The 23,277-nt window shown below is 33.9% G+C and overlaps 6 protein-coding genes across 13 annotated transcripts in view; 3 read left to right on the plus strand and 3 right to left on the minus strand.

The window, feature by feature from the left end:
• Window positions 1–1,007: 1,007 nt before the first annotated feature.
• LOC116853946 (transmembrane 9 superfamily member 3) lies at window positions 1,008–5,122 on the minus strand. 2 transcript variants are annotated; one of them, XM_032835331.1, is made up of 11 exons: window positions 4,825–5,122; window positions 4,220–4,415; window positions 3,960–4,082; window positions 3,638–3,882; window positions 3,296–3,535; window positions 2,800–3,084; window positions 2,487–2,695; window positions 2,254–2,400; window positions 2,090–2,173; window positions 1,814–1,979; window positions 1,008–1,626 (listed from the first exon to the last, which is right to left on the minus strand). In XM_032835331.1, exons 1-10 carry the CDS (start codon window positions 4,900–4,902, stop codon window positions 1,835–1,837), a joined length of 1,752 nt encoding a protein of 583 aa, XP_032691222.1. In that variant the 5' UTR covers window positions 4,903–5,122; the 3' UTR covers window positions 1,008–1,626; window positions 1,814–1,834. The 2 variants fall into 2 exon arrangements, with proteins under 2 accessions (XP_032691222.1, XP_032691221.1); XM_032835330.1 differs by having other exon boundaries at window positions 1,008–1,979; window positions 4,825–5,121.
• A 48-nt stretch (window positions 5,123–5,170) lies between these two features.
• Window positions 5,171–6,988, plus strand: LOC116853947 (tRNA selenocysteine 1-associated protein 1-like). Of its 3 annotated transcripts, none has more exons than XM_032835332.1 (6): window positions 5,171–5,321; window positions 5,538–5,595; window positions 5,682–5,879; window positions 5,976–6,298; window positions 6,425–6,624; window positions 6,710–6,988. In XM_032835332.1, exons 2-6 carry the CDS (start codon window positions 5,554–5,556, stop codon window positions 6,832–6,834), a joined length of 888 nt encoding a protein of 295 aa, XP_032691223.1. In that variant the 5' UTR covers window positions 5,171–5,321; window positions 5,538–5,553; the 3' UTR covers window positions 6,835–6,988. The 3 variants fall into 3 exon arrangements, with proteins under 3 accessions (XP_032691223.1, XP_032691226.1, XP_032691225.1); XM_032835335.1 differs by having other exon boundaries at window positions 5,175–5,321; window positions 5,484–5,595; XM_032835334.1 differs by having other exon boundaries at window positions 5,194–5,321; window positions 5,508–5,595.
• Window positions 6,989–7,024: 36 nt separating this feature from the next.
• On the minus strand, window positions 7,025–11,083 carry LOC116853944 (transcription factor TFIIIB component B'' homolog). Of its 2 annotated transcripts, XM_032835328.1 has the most exons (7): window positions 10,956–11,083; window positions 10,676–10,876; window positions 10,090–10,537; window positions 9,500–9,718; window positions 8,796–9,232; window positions 8,622–8,726; window positions 7,025–8,457 (listed from the first exon to the last, which is right to left on the minus strand). In XM_032835328.1, the coding sequence occupies exons 3-7, from the start codon at window positions 10,386–10,388 to the stop codon at window positions 7,685–7,687; spliced, it is 1,833 nt and encodes a 610-aa protein (XP_032691219.1). In that variant the 5' UTR covers window positions 10,389–10,537; window positions 10,676–10,876; window positions 10,956–11,083; the 3' UTR covers window positions 7,025–7,684. The 2 variants fall into 2 exon arrangements, with proteins under 2 accessions (XP_032691219.1, XP_032691220.1); XM_032835329.1 differs by lacking the exon at window positions 10,956–11,083 and having other exon boundaries at window positions 10,090–10,404; window positions 10,676–10,753.
• A 3,229-nt stretch (window positions 11,084–14,312) lies between these two features.
• Window positions 14,313–18,361, minus strand: LOC116854043 (ras-related protein rab7). Of its 2 annotated transcripts, none has more exons than XM_032835526.1 (5): window positions 18,215–18,361; window positions 16,192–16,377; window positions 15,879–16,097; window positions 15,362–15,499; window positions 14,313–15,268 (listed from the first exon to the last, which is right to left on the minus strand). In XM_032835526.1, the coding sequence occupies exons 2-5, from the start codon at window positions 16,369–16,371 to the stop codon at window positions 15,182–15,184; spliced, it is 624 nt and encodes a 207-aa protein (XP_032691417.1). In that variant the 5' UTR covers window positions 16,372–16,377; window positions 18,215–18,361; the 3' UTR covers window positions 14,313–15,181. The 2 variants fall into 2 exon arrangements, with proteins under 2 accessions (XP_032691417.1, XP_032691418.1); XM_032835527.1 differs by having other exon boundaries at window positions 18,122–18,270.
• A 160-nt stretch (window positions 18,362–18,521) lies between these two features.
• On the plus strand, window positions 18,522–22,857 carry LOC116854042 (mitochondrial import receptor subunit TOM40 homolog 1-like). Of its 3 annotated transcripts, none has more exons than XM_032835524.1 (4): window positions 18,522–19,383; window positions 20,084–20,478; window positions 20,903–21,097; window positions 21,536–22,857. In XM_032835524.1, exons 2-4 carry the CDS (start codon window positions 20,246–20,248, stop codon window positions 22,083–22,085), a joined length of 978 nt encoding a protein of 325 aa, XP_032691415.1. In that variant the 5' UTR covers window positions 18,522–19,383; window positions 20,084–20,245; the 3' UTR covers window positions 22,086–22,857. The 3 variants fall into 3 exon arrangements, with proteins under 3 accessions (XP_032691415.1, XP_032691416.1, XP_032691414.1); XM_032835523.1 differs by lacking the exon at window positions 18,522–19,383 and adding an exon at window positions 19,390–19,575; XM_032835525.1 differs by lacking the exon at window positions 20,084–20,478.
• LOC116853995 overlaps window positions 22,453–23,277 on the plus strand; it is a 1,297-nt gene continuing 472 nt past the window's right edge. Inside the window, exons 1-2 of the mRNA XM_032835421.1 lie at window positions 22,453–22,540; window positions 22,857–23,081. Of these exons, the coding sequence (XP_032691312.1) occupies window positions 22,453–22,540; window positions 22,857–23,081 (313 nt within the window). The remainder of the gene's footprint in view (window positions 22,541–22,856; window positions 23,082–23,277) is intronic.

The raw sequence follows: 23,277 nt of genomic DNA on the forward strand, positions 1-23,277 counted from the left end.
TCTCTCTCTCTCTCTCTCTCTCTCTCTCTCTCTCTCTCTCTCTCTCTCTCTCTCTCTCTCTCTCTCTCTACCTCCCTCTCTCCCTCTCTCTTTCTCTCTCTCTCATTGGCCTTTTCCTATATAATTTGATTTTTTAAATCATAGAGCCTTGATTTAACGCATAAAATTGAAATTCTCGTCATCGTTACGTCGAAATACAGTCTGCGCATTAACGCAAAGAACTTTACAAAATTTCTTCTACGCTGTTAATAAATTATAATACATCCTCATTATACTGTGTCTAATTTATCCCGAACCATTTATTAGAATACTCGATGGAGTAAGCCACATCATTATTAGTATCCCCTTTAGTTACTGGTGCTTTAGAAAAGTCTGGTTTTCTTTGCGACATTAGAGCTCACAGTTTTAATTGTGAAAATTTTTCCTGGAATCATAAAGTACCTGCAAGAAGCTCGACTTCAATGCTAAATGCTGGTCGCATGAAAAATCGGATTTTTCTAGAGTACCAAGGCTCGTACTAATAGTCGTCACTTGAAACTCCTCTCAGGTGTTACTTAGGTGATACTCAGATTTGAATATCAGAGGCAGACGAAAGTTTTCCAGTTGTAAATCGCGATTACACATATAATATCACATACATTATATAATTTAATGAAACAATTTAGGGTGCGGTCCAACAACCGCTACAAATGCTGCGCAATGTTTCTCCCTCTTGTTCTATTCTTCGGATTTGAATAAAGAAAGAGAAAGAAGTAAAAACGCTACAAAGCATTTGCAACGCCCGCTGGACCGTACCTTTAGATCTAACTCAGAGTAAAAATCTGAGTATTAGCATATAAAACAAGTGACAATTATTAATACGGCCTTAAGAGAGATGTCAACAATTGCGTGGTTCACTCTATTGTAAAGTTTCACACACTTTGCGTTTCTTCTTCACAAACTGGAAGAAAACTTATCTTGCCTCGTATTATATTATATATGTATGTATAACATAAACGTCGTTGCGCTTTACCGCACGTACTAAATTTTATTTAGCTAGAAAGCATACAAGAGAGTGCGGGAACTCGTTAATCCTCTCGCACAACAGTTCCTTCAGTTTTACATGGCGTTTCCAAGTGATACGACGAGACACGCGCCAGGTATATTCATACACACGCAAGAAACAATCGCAATCGTGCAAACTCGAAGGAACTCGTAATGTATATCGAACCATCGACCATTACAAATTTGTTAGCTTCACTGGCGCGTACCAGTCCGATAAAAAATATTGCGACGACAAAATATACGCGACGTGATGATCTTAAATTTGCACGATCGCGAAGAGTGCTCGTTCACATAACCGCTCGGGTTCGCATGGGACACTTCGACTAACACTTACAATTATTTTATTATTGACAGACGACTCTTGTGTTCTCACGATATTGCGCGCATACTAGTACGGTAGGATCCGTTTACAGCACTTTTACTCGCCTTGAGACGGAGCGACTCGAAAGAAATTAACGGGCGAACAGCGAAACGAGGACGTCGTTCGAAATCTGATCGTAATGCGCGACGGCGTGAGTTTCGTTGGAAGAATAGTAATACGTCACGAAGAACGTATGATAAGCGGCGTATGCGATGCCGCCCCTAAAAAGTAAATCGAGTCAATCGACGGAACGAGAATCGCGCTCGAGCGACGTGATCACTGTTTGGGATGAATTTTCTCCCCGCGATTGGGAGAAGCGCGAGATAATCTCGTCACCTTCATCCTAAGCAGTGAGCACCACGCTGTACGGGAAATTACATGCGATTCATGATGCAAATGATGACATACGTCGGCGATGTGTGTTCCTTTTTAATCTATCTTGACTGTGGAATAAATTTTCCGCACAAAGGCATTAGTGCCGATGTATCCGACCGTCCCGCACATGATACCCAAGGCCAAGCTGAACAACGCCATGTACCCGAAGTAAAATGCCGTTTGGAAGAGACCATACATTCTGCAAGAATAAAAGCCAGCGATATAAACTTTGCACAACTATTAGAATCTTAATTTACTGGCGCAATTATGACTCTTTACAGAGTACAGTAAGTGTACATCTTTACTTACTTGGTTTTGAAGAAGAAATAGTAAAATGAATAAATGTAGACATAACCGGCCGTCGAAGCTGCTGCGAGAAAGCTCGTCCACTGCCTATGAAATATATTTACATTGTAACTGTACGCGACGAGAAAGAGGAAGAAAGACAAGAATGCGAGTTATTGAGGACTTACCATCGGTAGTCTTCGGCGTTCAGCAGGAAATATGTACATACAATAGTGACGCATACCGTCACTATCATGAGAATAACGAATACTAGTAACATGAAGCCATAGACATAGTAGATCTTGTACGCCCAGAATGAGGTAAAGATGAAGTACCTGGCAGAGTCGAGTAACGAAGTTAGTCGTGTGTGCGATTGTCACGAGAACGATTCAAATGTACAACCTAAAGAGTAGTAACGTACATTTCAATGAAGATCGAACCGAAAGGCAAGATTCCACCTAGCATGATGATCACCAACGGCTCCATGAACCACTTCTTCTCGGGGATTGGACGTGGCACTGCGTTCACTCTGCACGGAGCATCCGGTGTTCCGGCGAGATTTCGCCCTAGAATCGTTCCTACCAGTGTTAGCGGTAAGATCACGAATATACAGATGCACGTAACCGCGACCTGCGAACAGATGCAATCGACCATCGTGTTGAGTGGTGATGCAACGGGAAAGAAACGACCGGGAAGCGGAATGCTGATCGTGAGTCCTCGCTGGTTTTACATACCATAGATCCGAACGGTATCGCTCTGCTGGCGTGATAATACATTGCGATGAAATTGATGAAGAAGGCCGTACCACATACTAGTAGTGGTAACATGAAGGCGCTGAGTATCATCTGTTTGATCCATACACGCCCGCCCATGCGTGCGTACAGTCCACCGCCCGCGTAACCGTTGATAGGCGACGTGGCGGCGTACACAAATATTGCTGTCGATAGCATCGACCCACGTTCCGTGTAAAGTTCTCCCAAAATAGCGAAAATAATTACACTCAGTACAACCACTGTGACCTGCGTGTGTGTAAAAAACGCGACGAATTAGATGAATTTTTTTAGTTGAATCGCGATTGCATATATAGTCGTATATATTTCAACTGAAAAACTTTAACACAGAATACAAATTTGAATATTTCATATAAAAAATTTTCAAGTGACAACTATTAATGGCCATAGAGAAAGAGAGAAGGAAAGAGAAAGAGAAAAGTGTACAAAGTATATATACCTGATAACCTGCACCTATAAGAGCTGAAAAAAGCATGGCGTGACTTGCAGGTCTGAATACGTCTCCGTGTACCTGTTTCCAACCATACTCATCGCCCAGATCTCTCTCCATGTCATCCATTTCTTCATCTCTACTGTATCTGGCATAATCCTTCCTCAAAGTACGCATCAAAATCATGGATACCAACCCAACCAAGAAGATTACCATCATGAAACTATTAAAGATGCTGAACCAGTGTATCTGAAAGAATGATTTAATATTTGAATGAGATATTACATATACTTCTTCGTTCCATATGTTGAGTAACATAAATACTGATATACTGTTTAATGGAATACATACCCTGTGTTGAAAGAAGTTAGGATCCAGATATTTGTCGAATCTATCCTCAAACTTGACGTTACTTTTCTTCCAATTGACCTCATAGCTAAAAGGAATATGTGCACCTTGCACCAGTTTCACTTTGTTTTCACTGGTCAAATTGACATCCACTATTTGTTTACCATTGTATCCTATATCAAACTTTTTATGTGTCCAGATATGATAGGATATAATTCCATTGTTTTCTTCAGGTTCTCCCACAACACCTATGATGCAGGAGTTATTCCAATGTAAAATCCCATCAATCAGGTATATATAACATGAAGTATCCAAGCTGACTTACCCCATATTGGCAAGTCATCAATGTACATTTGATACCAATATTGATTCTTTACTGCATACACAAAAGCCTTTTGACTTTCTTCATTTAATTTTATCTGGCAGTATTCTGTTTTTGAGATATCCTCTAAAATATATCAAACATGTGTAAATTTATATTTGACACATATATATGTGTGTGTATGTGTGTGTATGTGTCACTAATTGATTAAATTATATTATTTGAGTGATTACATATTCATATGTAATTGTAAATATGCTCACCTTTGAATTCGATATCTAAGCCACTAAACTTCAACTCAATTCCTTGAAGAGCTTCCGAAAGAGTCTCGTGATAGTGGTTGATGACATCCTTGGTGCCCGTACAAAAAGGTAGAGAATAATAAGAGTACGTTTCCTGACGATTGTGATACGGCCCTACTGTACTCATCCATAATACAACTTCATCGCCGTCCTCGTACTGACAACAAACAACATATCCGCTAATCACGATGTTCACGATACCTCTTATACGTCACGTCATACAAGTCGTACATATCGTTTGGTAAGGAAAAAATTAAAAGGAGCAAATATAGCGCGCTTCGAATTGCGTTACCGCATCGATACGTAATTAGGTGCGGTGATAACGGTGGAATTCGCTGATACGTGTCACGCCGGCATCACGAATTCATCGTCGAATCCAGACGTGGGTAACGAGGCTCGAACAGAGAGAAAGGGAAAGTGTAAGAAACGGAGACGACGTCAAGAAGAACGGCCGTGTGCCGCTTTTTAAAGGCGCAACGTTGGCCTTTAAATGTCGTAGGTCGCAGTAATCTGACATTCGCAGGAAATAACACATGTCGACGACGCATAACACGGCGAATACTCACGATGTGAGTGTGCTCGTCGGTACGGACCAGGGGGAGGCTAAGGGCCAAAAAGTGGAGTAACAGTCGTGCCCGACACATGCTTATTCGTGACGGGAAGGCGCGCCGGGCGCCTTATGCGAACACACAGAGAGATCCCAGCAAGACGCGACGACAGACAATCCCCATAGATTCGGGATACGCCAGCGTTGCGGCTAGCAGAAACACCGGACACCACACACGGGACGGACACGTATCAGGAACGTTGGAGCGATATACACCACAGCAGCTGATACACGCTGTCCAACGAGAACTTCGTTCACCGCGTTGTTAGATGGCGCATGCGTCCACAATCGACTTCCTTTGATACATTAAAGCGAAATATCGAAAACAGAATAGCCAATAGGGTTCTTCTCATTAGGGTTCACTTGTTTCGGCAACAGTCGCTGATAATAAACGAGGCGCTGAGTTTCGTGCATTATCCGATTTTAAGTTTCTGGACAACATAACCTGTCTATCGTGTATGTAATCGTTTTGTTTAAATAAATATAGCATACGTTTTATTTTTTAATTTCTCTTGTGTGCAAGTCAACTTATTCATCAATTAATTTCAAAATAATATAATCGTATGTGTAAATATATATACATATATATATATATATATATATATATATATTTTTTAGTAAACAATTGTTTCATTTACATAGACAAGTATAATTGAGAAAGATATATTGTAGTTACAAGTAAAACAGGATGTCAGGTCCAATGGTGCTGTGTCAGTTATGGATGGGTGGTGTAAGTAAATTATTTCTGATAGGTTAAATATATAAATATAATCAAGCTACTTACAAATGCAATTATTGAAAATCATTTGTTTTTAGTTGGAACCATATATGACTGAGAGCTTTATTATGAATGCATTTCATAAGATGGGTGAGCAACCACAAACTGTAAAGGTAATGCGCAACAGATACACTGGTGAGCCTGCTGGATATTGTTTTGTACATTTTCCAACTGATGAAATGGCACTTGATGCTATGCATAAATTAAATGGTAAAGTAATACCTGGATCAAATCCTGTAAGTACCTTGCATTAATTTTTACAAATATGATATATCTTATGCTAAGTTTATTAATTACTGTTATTCTAATTCCACTGATTTGATGTCTTGCAGTCAGTACGATTCCGTTTGAATCATGCCAGTACTACAGGAAAACCTGCAGCTGATAGAGAATTCAGCATTTGGGTAGGAGATTTGTCCACTGATGTAGATGATTATTCCTTATATAGGGCATTTGCTGCTAAATACAATTCTATTAGGACGGCTAAAGTCATACTGGATAGTTCTGGATTCAGCAAGGGCTATGGCTTTGTTAGATTTGCAAATGAGGATGAACAGAAGAATAGTTTACTCACTATGAATGGTTATAGAGGACTTGGAACAAAATCTTTAAAAATCTGTAATGCAGTACCTAGACCATGGAACAAGATATCTGGGTATATCTTTATTTTATTAAAAATTTTATTTTTTTATTCAGAAAGCATTTTAGAAACTAGAAACGTGTTTTCAACATTATGCTCTTCTTTATAGAATATTATTCATAAGCATTTTGTATCTTCTAGCTCCACACCACCACAATCAACTTCGGACTATCCACCTTCGAATATGAATTCAGAGGCATATAATTATTATGACACCTCATCATACTGGAATAGTTATAGTGCTTGGCAACAAGGTTACTATGAAAGTGAGCCAACATCGGATGCTTATAATAGCTATGTATCTGACCAAAAACCCGAAGAAGACGAATTAGAACTAATTGGTAAACTGTTATTTCTTTATAACATAATTTTTAATTATACTCCTATTTAAATATTTTACTAATTTTTATATTTTTTCTTTGGCAGAACATTCAATTCCTATCGACATTGACAAAGCAAATAGGGAGATCATTGAACAGGATTACAATTTGTGGGATGGTTTGGAAAGTTCAAAATGGATTCCATGTGATACTATAGAATTATGCTATTAATAATTACTAGAGCATAATCTATGGTGCACTCACATACACATTGTGAAGATTACATATAAGAGTATGCGTATTATCCTTATATTATGTATATATATGTATATGGATTTCTAATATTAAATATGACTAAAAATTAAAAACCACATCTTTTCATACATAACGTAATTTTTATTTGTAAAAATAAATACACCCATTTCTTTCAATTTTAATATTTTATTTGCAATTGGAGACATATAATTTATGCATTTAATATAGAATTTTGTATGCAATCAGAATAATTTCGCTGTTTTAAGATAGTATACTACTTCAAAAAATATTATCATTATGGCAGTATTCTCACAATGCTTGATAATTCATAGTATAGCACATTATGGTTCTGTGTATCTTCAACTGAGAAGTTTTATAAAATACAAATTGCGACTACATTTCGTCTTTTGATAAAACAATTTATACATATGTTCTACTAACAATTATTTTTGTTCAATTTTTATTATAATAGTAGTAAATTACTTTTTATTTGCTGGGATTAACTTGTTCCTTAATAAAGAATATTGCTAATATAAGCAACAATGTACATATATTGCAACAATGTGCAAATATTATATATATGTAAACGTTACAATATATTACAAGACATTGTACAAATTCGCACATACAATACCTAATAGAAAATATACATGGTCAAAAAGATAAAAAAAGTTTTTGTGTTTATTTCGCAATCAAATTAATGTTCACTTTTTATGTAAACGTCTCATACCTTAGCCATATACAGTTTATATATATATATATATATATATATATATATATATATATATATGAGCGAAGATTTAATCATGCTTAATGTAAGAGACCGCTATTCACAATCGTCCACTACATTAACTGGCTCGACATCATCCATTTTATTAGTTACGGTGGACAATAGTTCCGGCGGCAGAACCACAGGTGTCATATTGGACTTAATTGTCTCATCATCAGCATTCTTTTTATCAACATTGGAACTAACCATATAAACCTGTAAAATGGTTTTCCCTGGCTCTTCTACGGATTCTTTCGTTAGAATCACTAAAGATCCCGGTTCTATTTTATTGATATCTGGTATTACGGTTGTGATATTTTCAGGACCAGGTGTTGCGTCTGTGCTATCCTTGGATGACGCATCATTCGTAACTTCTCGCGACGAAAGAGTTTCTTGCAGCGATGTCAGCGAAGTCTCATCCATTAGCGATTCATTTTCGATGCTACTATCAAGAGTGTTAATGTTACGCGCTTGTAACACCTTCGGCCTTGGCTGTCTGCCCGATCTAGTTGGTCTAATCTGATAAACCTCCATGTCACTATCTGAATCATCGTTAGAGCTCATACAACTGCTATCATCGAAGTTTTCAATTGAATATTTCTTTAATTTTCGTTTGTTTCCTTTCCTTGTTGGTTGATCGCTATTTACTTCATTTACTTCATTAACTTCATTTATTTCATCTGCTTCATTTATTTCATTTACTTCATTTATTTCATTTACTTCATTTACTTCACCACAATTTGCATTAGTTTCATCTATTGTTTTATCCTCAGTTTCTTGATTGTTAGTAGATGATGCTTCGCATTCCGCGATACTAGTTGCTGCAAACCCTATAATTATTTATTATACATTATTTATTCATATGAATAGATGTTACAGATAGATTTTACATATTTGATAAAAGAGTATCTAAAGTAAAATAATAAAGTAAAGTAAATTATATATATGTGTGTGTGTGTGTAATATGATAAAATAAAAATTTTATTATATTTACGGCGTCTACGCTTTTTAGCACGCTTGGTCATATGTTGTTCATTTTTATCTTTCTCTAACGTTTTCTTATCCGTATTTGCTTGAACGTTTTCTAGTTCTTGTAATGCTGAAAGCAAAACAATGTATTAAATAAGAACTAAAACTGAAATCTTAATTAGACTGTAAAAGATGATACCTAAATCTTTTTTTAGTGTTTCGGTATCGAATTCTTGGTGATATTTCAGAGTCTTCTCCACTAAAGAACGATTAACTCTTTCTTCCTTCTTAAACTTTTGCTTAATTTCCTGTCTTGTTCGATTTGGGAAAAGAGTTTGCATCAGTAGGAAATCCGTACCCACTACATTTAATGCTTTGTAAAATTTAAATGTTTCCCATTTTGGCCACTCCTTGCTTTTTTGACGCTTTTTATAAAATCCACCTCCGCCATCACGCTCGTCGTCCTCTACGATGGCTTCTTGTGACAATATTTCTCTATTCTTCTTCACAGCTGTTTGTTCTATCACAAGACTTTGTTCATCTAATATCAACTGACCATCAGGGCCGACTTTTACTTGCGGCGCAGGCATCGCCGAAGGATCATCCTCCCTTTCATCCTTTAAAGTTTCTTCCATTCTAAAGAAGAACAGATTACATTTATCTAATTTTTTACATATGGATTTTTTGCATATTTTCCTATTATAATTTAATGTATATATAGTTTCAATACGGTCTCAGCAATTTCATTTTTTATACATTTCAGAATATAATCAATGGTTTAATAAGAGATCTTAATCTCTAAGAATTAATCAAAAACAAATTTTCTTATTGAACCATCAACTATGTTCTGAAATATATCGAAAAAAAAACGTTCAAATCATATTGAGACCAAATTGTACTCACTCTGTTGTAGTTATGTTCCTTGGCACAACAGTAGGTGTTTTTGACTTCTTCATAGGATTCGTCACAGGATTATAATAGATTAGATCGTACATTTTCAATTGACTTCTATCTGGTGTCTTATTTTCATGCTTTAATAAAAATTCTCTTCTAGCCTCTGCCAATTTTCTCGCTGATTCCGAAACCATTGTGCGTTTCTTTGGTGTTACCTTGATTTTTGCACTGAAATATAATAGATATGAAATAGACTGACAAAATCATAAGAGATAGCATCAAGATTGATCACTATTTTTGTCTAAACTACTCTGCATACATATAATAGTAAATTCTTCAATAGTAAAAAAAGTTATAGGGATAAATTCTAAACAAAAAAGAAAATCAAAAGTGTATATGTGCACAGCACACGTACATAAGTAAAATAAAAAATAGAGATTATATTTTGATACTAACTGCTAGCATTAAAACTCTGTAATATATATAATATAGATTTTCAATACTGACAGTGAATATTAGTACACAGTCAGAATGAATAGATTAGCAGTCAATTTAAATGTAAGATTTTGTAACTTTAAAGGAAACAAATAAATACATACGTATCATTGATGGTACTCTCTTTGTTACTTTGTACAGAGCAGATGGAATCATTTCGCATGCGACTCGGTACAACAGATGTTGCTCTTTTGCCATGTTCATCTTCAGATTCACTTGCGCTTACACCACTACCTTGTATACTATTTTTTTGCTCAGGTATTATAGCAGTATTAGGTGTCTCTTGCTCTATATGTTCATTATCAGGTGTATTATCTGTATTTTCTACAGTTGGTGCTGTATTTTCCACAACCTTTTTTCGAACTGGTACAGTAGCCAAAGCCTTTATACGTGCCCGGCGCATGTCTTTTATATGAAACCTTGCAGTTGCATAAAAAATAAATGTCAATAAATTAACTCCAAAATGACATTCTCAATTACATTCATCAATGTAACTGTATCTTAATCCAGACTAATTCATGAATCACAAATACCAAATAATCACATATGTATCTGAAATAATTTGTAAAATTGATTAATGATAAGAAGTAGGTCAGTGAATAATGAAAATTAATCTGTATATTTGCTTTAAATTAAAGCAGATCTAATTGTTACAAGAAAAAAATTGACATTTAACGAATGCTGTGATACCAGTAACAAGTCTGGGAGCAGCACGCCGGCCTTTTGACCGATACCAATTTTCACAACTGTTTGATACGCCACCTGCACCCATTTTTGAGCTGGTACTACGTTCGTAACGCCCATTTTCAGGCGCTGCCGATAAAGTCTCGATTTGGTGCGCGTTCGTGCTACGCCCATTTTCTGGCGATGAATTTTATCTTATATTTCTATCTGAAATAATATTTATTATACATATACTCATATAAATTGATTCATAATAATATATAAAGAAAAAGAATCTTATACGTACATGTTTGAGGTACCATGTCCGCAAAACACAACGCAGGCCGCAATGCTTGTCGCGACAGCCAATCAGGAACGTCAGTAATTATTTCTGATGTTTCTGATTGGCTATAAATCGGTGTCGGTCAAAAGACCGGCGTGGCCACTCTCAGGCTTCTCTCTGGTTGAATTATGCCCGTTTCTACCAACTTTGGTTGACTTAACCGCTTGCTTATTCTCTCTGGTTGAATTATCCCCGTTTCTACCAACTTTGGTTAACTTAACCGTTTGGTTATTCTAACAGAATTGACCAATCATATTTCTCATTAGTCAGAATTGACAGGTGCAATTGGCCAATTCTGTTGGAATTACTAGCCAGTTAAGTTAACCAAGGTTGGTAGAAATGGGCAATCCCAGTTCAGTTAAAGCGGAGTCTACAATAGGTTTGTTCTTTCGACCTGAACTGGCTGCACTAGTTCACGAAGTTTGCACTAATGCGTTCTTTCGATCAGAACAGTGCAAGAAAATGTGTTCTTTCGAACAGTGCAGGCTGAACTAGTGCAGCGAGTTCAGTGAACTGACTGCCCTAGGTCTGGAGGTAGAGCAAGCAGTGCAGGGCAGCTAACCGAAAAAATTTAAATTTGTATCTATAACCTGTAAAATCGGTATACCTAGTTGGCATTACGTAGAAGAAATAATCCGACGACGGAATCTATAAACAGTAAGTAAATACTTAAATATATAATAAATATATAATGTAGATAAATATATAATAAATATATAATGTAGAATGACATAAAAGAAGTATTTAGAATGTTATCCAAACAGCACAAAATATCCGAAAGACATCTTGGGAAGGCTCTTGGATGTTTTTTCGGAGGGATTTGTTGTATGGGTATCCAACACAAAACAGTTTTTAAAAGAAATAGGATTGTTCAACAAAACATAAAATGCTATAAGTGCGAAAACATGACCATAAATTGATCTATGTTATTTAATCCAGCCATGTTGTCCGCCATCTTACACTGCTCTAACTTGCTCTTACCCGTTCTTTTCAGACCCATATGTATCTTTGCACTGATCTGCACTATCTTGAACTTTCTTCAACTAGTACAGTTTCAGTGCAGCCCTAGGTCAGGTCGAAAGAACAAACCTAATGAGAACTTAAGCTTTAAGTAAGAAATTGACCAATCATAATTAATTATTTTTTTATAATTCAACTGTGATTGGTCAATTTCTCACTTAAAGCTTAAAGGTTTTTATTGTAGCCTCTCTTAAAAAGAATAAATCTCTAGTCTCACTCTATGATACCGCTGAAAAAACGACAGCCAATCAAGTACTTTCTAAACAGTTTTCAGCACCACTTGTTCTTGGAGCAACATGATATCGACATTTTTTACGTAGTGATCTTCAGTCACATGATCCACGGTCATTTTGAGGTTAAAACAGGCGCTTAAATTTGAAAGTTACACGTACATAATAAAAAATAGATACCACAAAATAAAGTGCTATACAAGTGTAGTAAAAAATATTTTAATATTTAAATGTATTTATTTCGCTTTTTTAATTTCTTATAGTATGCATTCAATTAGCTTATTCTTCCTACTAAATAGAATTGTGTGATAAATAAGATATCTGTAATAGTAGAAGTAGCAATAGTAATAGCAGTAGCAACAATAATATAACAACAGTATTATTTATAATTATATTTATATATCATTAACACACACATATATATATATATATATATATATATATATATATATATATATTTCGATAAAATTATACATATTATGAATTATAATCGTCGTGGTCATGATTATTTTCATTTATATACATGTGTATACATATATATGCGTAGACCCATGAAAGTACATTTGACGTTGCGAGTGTTTTACTGTCACGTATACAGAATATCCAAGAAATCATGCATCTAGTTAATATAGATTCTTCAACAGATATATTGACATTTTTTTTAATAAATTAATTTAAATGCTATCTTTTATACTACAATTACATTGCCTCACATAATATAAATAGTTTTATGTAAGTTATTTTTAGGTCCTTTAGAAAGAAACCTTTTATATTTAACTTGCTTATATTTTTAAAGCTGTTAATCAGAATCTGAATCAGAATCTGAATCAGAAATCTAAATATTGTTTACTTAATTTCCAAATACCAAGATTTATTGGTACTCTTAATTTTTGGATCACAGATTTATTCAAAATTTAAAAATGCACAATTTTTGGAATACTCTGTATACTCATGTTATCTGCTAAATTTTTACTGCATGAAAATGCTATATACACTGGATATCCCAAAAATGTCAAGTAATTGAGTTTGACATTTCCTTAGTGAAAATTTAAATCAGAGCTTAACAAATTCATTATTTTGTAAAATGCCTGAAGTCAATTAGATTGCAATAAATCATATGAAAACCAATATTTTGTGTAAAGTATTTTTGCTAGTGTATCTAGAAGATTATACTGCAGATGGACTTACTTCTTAATTTGAAATGGGAGAGGGAGGATTGTATATGTATTAGTAGCCAGTAAAATTATAGTTTCGCAAATCTAGTCATAATGAATATGGTCAATATGAATATTGGTCAGAAACGTAAGGTTACAGTCGTGAAAACAACAATAATTATAGATACCGCGATGCATAATATTATTATTTATATGCCTTGCTATAAATGTTATTTTTTACCTTACCTCTTTCTACGCGTGAAATAAAATTTTTTAACTTTTAACACATCTCTCTTAATAGGTGCACACTTATCTTTACTACAAAAAATGTTCATTTTTCATACAGCATCATGTAAACATTCTCGTATTTGCATAAACATGTATGTAAAAGCTCGCCTTCATCAAAATAAATATCACACGCTGTTAGGACTAATTACTGCTCTAATAAGAATAACTATAATTAAGATATTATAAGCGCATACTTACTGATATGGCTATCAGGATATAAAGATTCATTTTTATAACGTTAAATTGTCCTAAATGGATCATACACTGTCTTATTTACAAAATATAGTCTGCATAAAGTTGTTCGATATAGATCATACAATTGACAATTAATTTACTGCACTTGAATCTTATTCACCTTATGTATAGTAAAAAATCTTAAAAATCGATGCATCGCGGTACAAGAAGAATTTCAACTCAAAGAAGGAATTTAAGACTTTGTAAATAAGCTAAACAAGCTCAAGAATCTTATGAATATTTATCAAAAGAATGTAACAATTAATCGAGCGATGGAAAATGTCTACAAGTCACACACATTCAAAGAATTTCCTTTCTTTTCAAAATTGGGCTGGATTATATGAACAAGATCACACGTCAATCGAAGGTATTGAACAGAAAAAAGATTTTAGAAGTTTACATTATACATCTGTATTAAATTTCGAATTCATTAAAATAGATTATAATAAGATATACTACAAAGTATCTTAATAACTTTATTGTATCTTTATCTTATTTCTGTTCTATTTTATAAGAACCATTTACACGGGGCAAACATTTGGTTCTGTCTAAGAGAATAAGCTGTGTGCTAGAGCTCATTTGTAAATGCAATTATACTTAACAAATTATGAGCAAATTCTTTTATTATAATTTACTAATTGTACCGCTAACCGTGTTCCCGGCCCGTATATCATTCTTTCTAGTGCAATAAATAGCCGCTATCATTTAAGAACCACGGTTATATCGTTTCGTTGAAAACAAATTAACCATAAATCATCAAAAACCTAGGTAAAAAGTTCATATGCTTCGCTGATAAGAGAGCATTATATTATCTAAACTATCTCTAACGTAAATCTGCGATTACAAAATAACATAGAGACGGGAATTCATGTGTGATAAATTAAATCCAGCGGGAGTGTACTGCTTTAGAATTGCGATATTTAGTCAGGAAGTCGGATAAATATACCTTACTCCCACATGTTTATAAAAACAATTATATATCAATATTTTTGTACACATTCCTTCATGTATGATTTACTTTGTTATTTTTACCGTACGCTAATGATTTCGCATTTCAACAGAATTATCTTGAGAATATTGAGATATTTTGTGGACATAAGGAGATTGTATGATACATTAAGATAAAGAAATATATTCTTGTGACTTCCTGCACACATAAAGCTCATCGCAATATATTCTCCACGTCCTTTACGCACAGGCACATGAATGTACAATCTGACCTGTGCATTTTTGTAGTCAACCAAGATTACCGCTACTCCAAGACCTAGCAAGCACATGAATCACCTTTGCCATTGCTTCTTTGGTCATTGGTCAATTTGATTTGATCCGGGAATTCATTGTAAAGTTCGACCTACGATGTACATAGAGTGTAAAGAGGGAGATCATATTAAGATATACATAGTTAAAAAAATACTCCTTCATTGTGTATATGTAACACACTTACTTCACTTTCTTGAGCTAAAGCATTTTTAGCTATCGTTTGGAAAGCTTGCTCAACATTAATAGCTTCTTTTGCACTAGTTTCAAAGTATGGAATATTGTTCTTTGATTGACACCATTGCTGTGCTCTCTTGCTTGACACCTATAACGCAAGATATAGAAAAACAATCTATGACATGATGAAGATTCAATAAAGATTACAACTTAGGCAAAAGTTCACGAATATTTATGATTAGATTAGAAAAAAATATGACTTGTTATCATTATTTAACATTCTAAGATAACATTTTGTATTACTACTGTATCTTGTTCCTCTTTATCTATCTCATACAAACACATAAATGTGACTAAACATGTACAGGAATAGATAAATACACAAAGATAAGTATATCTATTTAAATCTCGTAGATTTTGGACTCATTTCCGTAATTTAGCTCGAACTGATTCTTCTTGTATATGTTTCTAAGATTTTATGTATATTTCTTTGTTTTGTTATACTATGTGGACACGATTCTACTCACTGCTCTTGACTCAAGATCTACTTTATTTCCGAGAACAACAAATGGGAAATTGTCTGGATCCCGAGGCGAAGCTTGAATCAAGAATTCATCTCTCCATGAATCAAGAGATTTGAAGCTAGTCGGAGCAGACACATCAAATACTAGCACACAACAGTCTGCGCCTCGGTAAAATGCCACTCCTAATGACTGAAACCTCTCTTGTCCGGCAGTATCCCAAATCTAAAGCAGAGAAAATTCTGCTAGAAACATGATATGGACAGAACACCATAGGATTTCTAACACCATAAGATTATTAAATCAGATCGAACTGTACCTGCATAGTAACTATTCTATCTTCCACCATTACTTCTTTAGTCAAAAAATCTGCCCCTATCGTCGCTTTATATTGGTTACTAAACTTCTTATTAACATATTGATTCATTAAAGAAGTTTTTCCGACTCCTGAATCCCCGAGAATAATCACTTTCAACAACACTTTCTTACGGGATGCCATTTTTTGCTACAAAAATATTAAATAATATTAAGAATTCTTACAAAAATTATTTTATGCAGTTTTTACTCTGATTTTTTAACAGAATAGTAGAATAGCCAAAGAAATCAACTAATCTTTAGAAAGTACATGATTATGAATTTTTTTTCATATTAATCTAATGTTTAAGTAAATGAAAAGTTTTGAAACTACTAATATTGTATATCAAATGATATAACTTGATAATTCTAGTAATATAAGAGCATAAAAAGGATAGTTTCTTAGCAAAACAAGAATAAATGACATATAAATATTAATATCATAGTCAACATATAGTCAAAAGGATATTTTCAAATAACAGAAATGTATAAGGTAATATATTTATAAAATAAAGTGTTATTATAGAAGTCCAGCATGGTATTTCTCTTTTTTATGATTTAGCCATAGAATAGTACAGATACTTTTAATCTCAACTCTCAAGTGATTCATTATGACTCATAAAATGATGCATAAGAAATTCTTTTTTTATGTTGTCCTATGTTTTCATATAAAAATAAATTTTTTAGATCTTTAGGTTCAAAAAGATTTTTAACAACACGAATTTTACAGATTTTCATTTGTAAGAAGAATAAAATATTTGTAATATATTATGTAAAAATTTAAATAATACACATTCATATTTTAAATTTTATAATTAATATGATAAAGTATATATATTTATTTTCAAAACCATGCAACAAATATCTCAAAAACTGTATATTTTTTTACACTTATAAATTTTCTAATACAAGAAAAAATAAATTTGTCCTAATAAAACTTTAATTAGAGATACTCCATATCCTATTTTAAATATATTCTTATAATAATAAAATTAGAATTTAGTTAAAATTTGTTTAATATTAGATAAAAAAGTATTTCATTATTGATTTTTAATATATATATATATATATATATATATATATATATATATATATATATATAATTATATTTTAGAAAATTTAATGATCCATAACTAATTATATGATCATAATTGGATATAAATAAATTTTTAGTTTTCAAAAGTTTATATTTTAAATATCATTAATTACTAAAATCACTAAAAAATTTACTGTTTGTTATATGTAGCAAAAATCCAGTTTAAAACTTTTGTAACTTGTTTAATATCAATATAAATATTAATATATAGTATAAATCTTATATAATAAAATTATTTTATAATCTTATATAATAAAAGTTATCCTTTCTAATCGTAAAAGATAAACAATAATTCTATGACCATAAAAAATAAGCTTTGTTTTGCACTGTAAACATGAAGGAAATGAGTTCTTGAAATCAAACTCTATCAACATCCTGTATATTTATACATTGCATAGATAAAACGAGAGATATACTGCTAATTACTATTAAATAAGAAGGTTTTTTACTATTTTTAGATTGCAACTGATCATATGAATCATCCAACAGAGTTGACAAGAAAAGTCTCATTGGACAACAATGACGTGTGACAATATGACGCATTATAAAAAATAAATAAATAAGTGAAAGACTTTCGTTCAGAGGCTGTTTAAGAGTGGGTTTTGATGGTTACATTGTTAAGCGACACTGCTAAAAATCAGTGAAGTTCGCGTGTATTGTACAATACGACGCAAATAACACAAAAACGCAAGAAGATAGCAACGAGGATACGTCACAACGGAATAGAATCCGTTCAACTGCGCGATGCTCATGAAACCTGTCACACGCGAACCAAATCGCAATTCAGCACTCTACTTACACGACGGCTGCGAGGTAAAATGCACGATACACACAAAGGAACGGCGAGCGTCGTTCAATGCACAATCAAAACGTTAAACATCGTGTACATTACCTGGACTCGGTATAAAATACGACGTGAAAATCCTTCTCTCCAGCACTTTACACAAAGAAAATGGCGTGTTATGAAATCACGAGTATGACAACGATGTCGTCACCTGTTCTTTGCCTCCGTTATCGACCATGTGCAATCGAGCATCACTCGTCCACTATATTCTACTATGTTAAGATCGATATAAGTTAATCGATAGTATCGATACTCGTAACTCTAAATGACTTATTTAAATTTAATTAGTCTAATTGATGATTTAAAACTACTATCAGTATTATCTATTCTGTATCGCTAAAATAGAAATGATTTATTTTTCGGGTATTTTTTTAAACGACAATTGCAAAGCTGTAAATTAATGTTCACAGTTTTGTAGTTAATCCATTAGTTTAATTAGTGTTTGATGAAAGTCATTCGTATGGCACACAGAAATGCCTGCCGCACGACAAGAAGCGACGCGGTATCCAATAAACTTCCAGCACTTATGGAAAAACGGTACGTTGATTGGCTACCGCGTCGCTTCTTGCAGCAAGCGTTTTTGTGTTCTTTGTGCAAGAGCCATAAGCCCATATTCATAATAGGTGCATCCAGTAAAATAATGCTCATTGAGCGCTCAGTAAATGGTGTAGTGCTAGGGTTTGATTCTTGATGGTATGCGGATGAGATAAGCATGCGAAAATGTATAGTTCACGTTACGTATACTATAGATGTTCGCATGTGTATCTCATTCGTACACCGTCAAGAATCGGGCCCCTGGGTGCATTCAATGCAATCTTAGTGATTATTGTTTGTGATTGGAGCATTCTTTTAGATTCTTCATAGACTTAAGAGTATTTACCAAATAAGAGCGATAATTTTTGAGACGTAAGAAAAATAATTGACTGAAGTTAGTTGCTTACGGCTTAAAGCGAGGTTGTAGATAGCCCCTAATTTTATGCAAAATAATGAGTTCTAAAGCCAGCGGCATACGATCTTGTTTCCCGCTGGTACCGCCAGCTTAAGCAAGCACCGCTGGCTTAACGACTTATCTAGTTCTGATCTTGGAGTCTCCTCTCTCCAATGTATATGGTCAATGGACTTTGTTCCAAGATCTTGAATAATACATGACAATATATGATATATCTAGTTCTGAAGTCTCCGCTACGAGCCGCCACCGTACACATCGGCCAATTAAGGTAGTGATGTATTCTAATTTTAATTTTAATTTTAAGGAAGTTAACAGTTACCGTTAACAGCGGGTTAAATAGGCGTCGTTCCTGAATCCTGTACCTATTGTACCACCTTTTACAAATAAAGGAAAAAAAAATAAGACAGTGATGGATTTAAGATAGTGATAGAACAATCGAAGTAGTGATAGTTTTTCAATAGTGAGTTATATGTGATTTATAGATTCTGTTATTCATAGTTGAGTCTTATATTTAAGACTATCTTTCCTTCAAATACTCGGCAGTTAATGAAACGATTCGTTCATTATCTGAAAATAGATTTAAGACGGCCTTAAATATAAGATCCGACTATAAATTTCCTATTCTGATAGTGGAATATACAATTGAATTTCAAACAATAAATTTAAATCACTGTTGGATACTGTTACTTTAAATAACTTTTTCTAAAATTTATGATACTACTTTTTCAGGATAGATGTAGAGTCGAAAAGACTTTTATATATATACTTCGAATTCTTATAAAAATTTATAATTCGTATTTCAAGTACTATACTCTAAACAAGAAAAATCAAATAAATTAGATAATTTACAATTACTTACAAAAATTCTTCTTTATTATAATATAAATCATTTTTATTAAATCATAATTTACTAAAAAATGTTAAAATAATATAATTATTAAATATATTTAATAATACTTGAATTTCAGCGAAACTTTTATCCCAATAAATGGATTAAGATTTTCAAAGGATTAAATTATTTAAATACGGAATGAAGGGAGACGCATATCGAATATGCATATATGCGGTCGGTTGCAATATGTTAAGATATATCAGTCATTTAGTTATTGGCATTCAATATTCTCGTCATTATGGGCATCGTCCAAACACTATTCAACAAACCGGACGAGCTTTTCATAACCTCCGCCAACTTAGAATCTTCATCGTGCGTGCCTTGTTACGAAGAAGTGGACAGGAAACCAGGGAATCCTGGTAGCTTTGAAGATTTGCACGCAAAAACAAAGCAGTTGTATCCACAAAACTTCGAAGGAGCCTATTTACTGTTGAAAAAATCTCTGAGTCAACATTTCAATGTCACTTACAAGTAGTGATACTTGAATTTCTATCTTGAAAATTTCCAAACATTTAACTCATAAAGATTTTATTTGGCTTTAATATATTATTTTAAATAAAGTTTCTTGGAAATGATAAATCTTGAAAATGTCATCTATTGAGAATTTTGATGGTTGAAAAAGCTACAATGTTTATATGCAGATACCCAGTGCAACGTTTATATTTCAATAATTAATTAATAAATTACTAAAATAAATTAATTACTTATGTCTAAGTATACACTTATTATTTATGTCTAAGTATACATAAGAGAAATATTAATGCATATGTAACAATGACCTCCAAGATTGTCAAGCCCTTTAAATGTTGCAAGTTTTTAATATATGAAACTGCCTATAATTTTAGTTACATAGTTAAAGTGGCTTTATTCTGAGTTTATTACTATTTATTTACAGGATGACCCTTAGCTCTGTAACACCACATGGTCTCAAATTTGGTGTAAATTATGTCGGTACTAAACATGTGGGTTTATCAGAAAGATATCCAGTTATCTCAGGCGAAATTACACCGGATGGAAATATGAGTGCTAACTTCATGCACACACTTGGATGCAGATACAGATTCAAACTATCAACACAGATTAGCAATGGGTAGCAATGAGCAATTGAGTCTCTGTCTTAAAAGTTTTTAAACTGTCTAACTACATGTGAACCCAAATCATTTCAAATATTATATAAACCAAAAGAGCTTTTTTAAAATCCTGAAAGATTTGAAAAACTTGAATGTTATATAAAAGTTTTAAAATCTTTATTTCCTACCTATATTAACAGATCTATATATATTATGTAGATATTTATTATGAATGTGTAAATGAGCGTAAATATTACATTGAGACAATAATTAATCAAAACATTGAAAATATTCATAAGACGTCCAGCAAACTCTTTAAGATTCTTTAAGTATTTACAAGCCTCCAAGGTTTACAATGATTTTTTTTACTTCATAAATCATATTTGAAATGAATGGAGGCTCTCGTGCATATATTCGAAATGACTGTCGACATTTCTTGAGTTTATCGCTATCGACAGGAAGTATAAGGCCCTCAGTACTGGTCTGGATTACCGTTCCGACGATTGCACAGTAGCGCTGACCTTAGCAAATCCCGACCTTCTTCAACGGCACGGTACGATGGTGTTGCATTATCTGCAAGCCATCACACCGAGGATAACTCTTGGTACGGAGATCGCGTACCTATGCGGTTCTCAAATAGCCGAGGGTCGACAGACGATGATGTGCGCCGCATTTCGACACAGCACCGGTCCCACCACGTTGTCCGCCACATTCGGCGAGGCGGGCGTCCACGTCTGCTATCATCGGCAGGCGAGCAAGCAGCTGAAACTCGGAGTCGAGATAGAGACCAACACACGAATTCACGAGTCGATCGGCACGATAGTGTATCAAATTGATGTCCCATATGCGGACTTTGTTTTCCGCGGATTTGTCAATTCAGAGACTACTATGGGAGCGGTGTTCGAAAAGAAGTTGTATCCCATTCCGAAGGCCTTATTAGTTATAAGTGGCTTTTTAAATCACAAGAAGCAACAGTTTCGTGTTGGTATCGGCATGAATATTGGCTAGCAAAGCTCCTCGAATAATAAAAGATATTGTATACTTTGAATTTTAAGCATTTTTAGAAATAGTTACGCTCTGCACAGAAATTTTGATGGATATTTTTGTGCTTATGTTGATCAAGCAAAATATCTTCATTGTATAATTGCGCGGGGATATTCCGACACATATTTTATCTGTAACTTTGAGTTTCTTGTTGTGGTAGTTTTTTAAGCCAAAACAGGAAATCTTAGGTAATCTCGGGTGTTTGTTTAAAATTCTCATAAGACACGTCGAAATGAAAAGAATGTCGATAAGAAGTGACATTTGCAGTAGATCCGTAAAATACTTGGGGAAACCTTTCTTTCATTTTAATAATAAGTAGTCGTAACGCAACATGACACATCTGGCTTATTTTTTAACTATGCGTCTTTTGCTGAAAATCCAATGTCGGATTTTAGACGAGGGGAGAAAGGCAGACGGAAGTATGAGAAGTCTCTCGATGATCGGTTTTTTTGGCTTTTTTTTATTTTAGGTATTCACAAACGTTACAACTGTCGGCTAAGCGTACAAGACTCGCAATCCACAAGATACACACATTATGTTACCACATTATATAAGGACATTATCGCTCACCCGCGGGGCCCGACAGCCCCTGAGATGCCGATCAACGTCTAATTACAGACGTCTCCTCCTCCCTCCTGCCCGCGATTCTTCGTAAGCCGACACCCGTTTGCAGTTTATCACGTGTCTATGCGTGTGTGTAAGTGTAAGTGTATATATATATATAATTGTATATATTTTATGTATATTTTCTCTTTTTATATTTACAACAGCCGAAACGCACGCACGTACACACACACGGCTGCGTGCGCCCACTTGAGGGTTACGCAGAGATCTTCGTAAGCCGAGATGAGAATATTCGTAAGAAACGCCCTACTACCAGCCTCTACACACGTGGCTTCGTAGTATCAGAACTTGAAAAAATACGCGGTATATCATCTTCAACGAAAGGCTTGGACACAGGTGGATGATTATCCTTTTATCGTCGATCTCACCTTCATTCACTTTCTCTCTCTCTCTCATTTCTATACGTCCCCGATCAACAATATGATGTACATATTCTAGCGCAGCTGCTACAAGTAGCCGTTTGCCTCTCTAGCGATTTCTAATTATATATATATATATATATATATATATATATATATATATATATATATAT

This window comes from Odontomachus brunneus, unplaced genomic scaffold (genome assembly GCF_010583005.1).
Source record: "Odontomachus brunneus isolate Ranch 3 - 2012 unplaced genomic scaffold, Obru_v1 Obru_scaffold_007, whole genome shotgun sequence".
NCBI classification, from domain to species: domain Eukaryota; kingdom Metazoa; phylum Arthropoda; class Insecta; order Hymenoptera; family Formicidae; genus Odontomachus; species Odontomachus brunneus.

What these genes read in the sequence shown, in the direction of transcription:
- LOC116853946 (XM_032835331.1), bottom strand. Translation starts at nt 4,902, where the DNA reads ATGTGTCGGGCACGACTGTTACTCCACTTTTTGGCCCTTAGCCTCCCC. An exon ending in GGTTCGATCTTCATTGAAAT is followed by an intron (nt 2,401 to 2,486) that starts GTACGTTACTAC and finishes CGACTCTGCCAG; the next exon opens with GTACTTCATCTTTACCTCAT. An exon ending in TATTTCTTCTTCAAAACCAA is followed by an intron (nt 1,980 to 2,089) that starts GTAAGTAAAGAT and finishes TTATTCTTGCAG; the next exon opens with AATGTATGGTCTCTTCCAAA.
- LOC116853947 (XM_032835332.1), top strand. Translation starts at nt 5,554, where the DNA reads ATGTCAGGTCCAATGGTGCTGTGTCAGTTATGGATGGGTGGT. An exon ending in GTCAGTTATGGATGGGTGGT is followed by an intron (nt 5,596 to 5,681) that starts GTAAGTAAATTA and finishes ATTTGTTTTTAG; the next exon opens with TTGGAACCATATATGACTGA. An exon ending in CCATGGAACAAGATATCTGG is followed by an intron (nt 6,299 to 6,424) that starts GTATATCTTTAT and finishes TGTATCTTCTAG; the next exon opens with CTCCACACCACCACAATCAA.
- LOC116853944 (XM_032835328.1), bottom strand. Translation starts at nt 10,388, where the DNA reads ATGCGCCGGGCACGTATAAAGGCTTTGGCTACTGTACCAGTTCGAAAA. An exon ending in GAGAGTACCATCAATGATAC is followed by an intron (nt 9,719 to 10,089) that starts GTATGTATTTAT and finishes ATTATATTTCAG; the next exon opens with TGCAAAAATCAAGGTAACAC. An exon ending in TGCTAAAAAGCGTAGACGCC is followed by an intron (nt 8,458 to 8,621) that starts GTAAATATAATA and finishes AAATAATTATAG; the next exon opens with GGTTTGCAGCAACTAGTATC.
- LOC116854043 (XM_032835526.1), bottom strand. Translation starts at nt 16,371, where the DNA reads ATGGCATCCCGTAAGAAAGTGTTGTTGAAAGTGATTATTCTCGGGGAT. An exon ending in ATAGAATAGTTACTATGCAG is followed by an intron (nt 16,098 to 16,191) that starts GTACAGTTCGAT and finishes TCTCTGCTTTAG; the next exon opens with ATTTGGGATACTGCCGGACA. An exon ending in TAGATCTTGAGTCAAGAGCA is followed by an intron (nt 15,500 to 15,878) that starts GTGAGTAGAATC and finishes CTTGCGTTATAG; the next exon opens with GTGTCAAGCAAGAGAGCACA.
- LOC116854042 (XM_032835524.1), top strand. Translation starts at nt 20,246, where the DNA reads ATGGGCATCGTCCAAACACTATTCAACAAACCGGACGAGCTTTTCATA. An exon ending in CATTTCAATGTCACTTACAA is followed by an intron (nt 20,479 to 20,902) that starts GTAGTGATACTT and finishes ATTTATTTACAG; the next exon opens with GATGACCCTTAGCTCTGTAA. An exon ending in TCAACACAGATTAGCAATGG is followed by an intron (nt 21,098 to 21,535) that starts GTAGCAATGAGC and finishes CGCTATCGACAG; the next exon opens with GAAGTATAAGGCCCTCAGTA.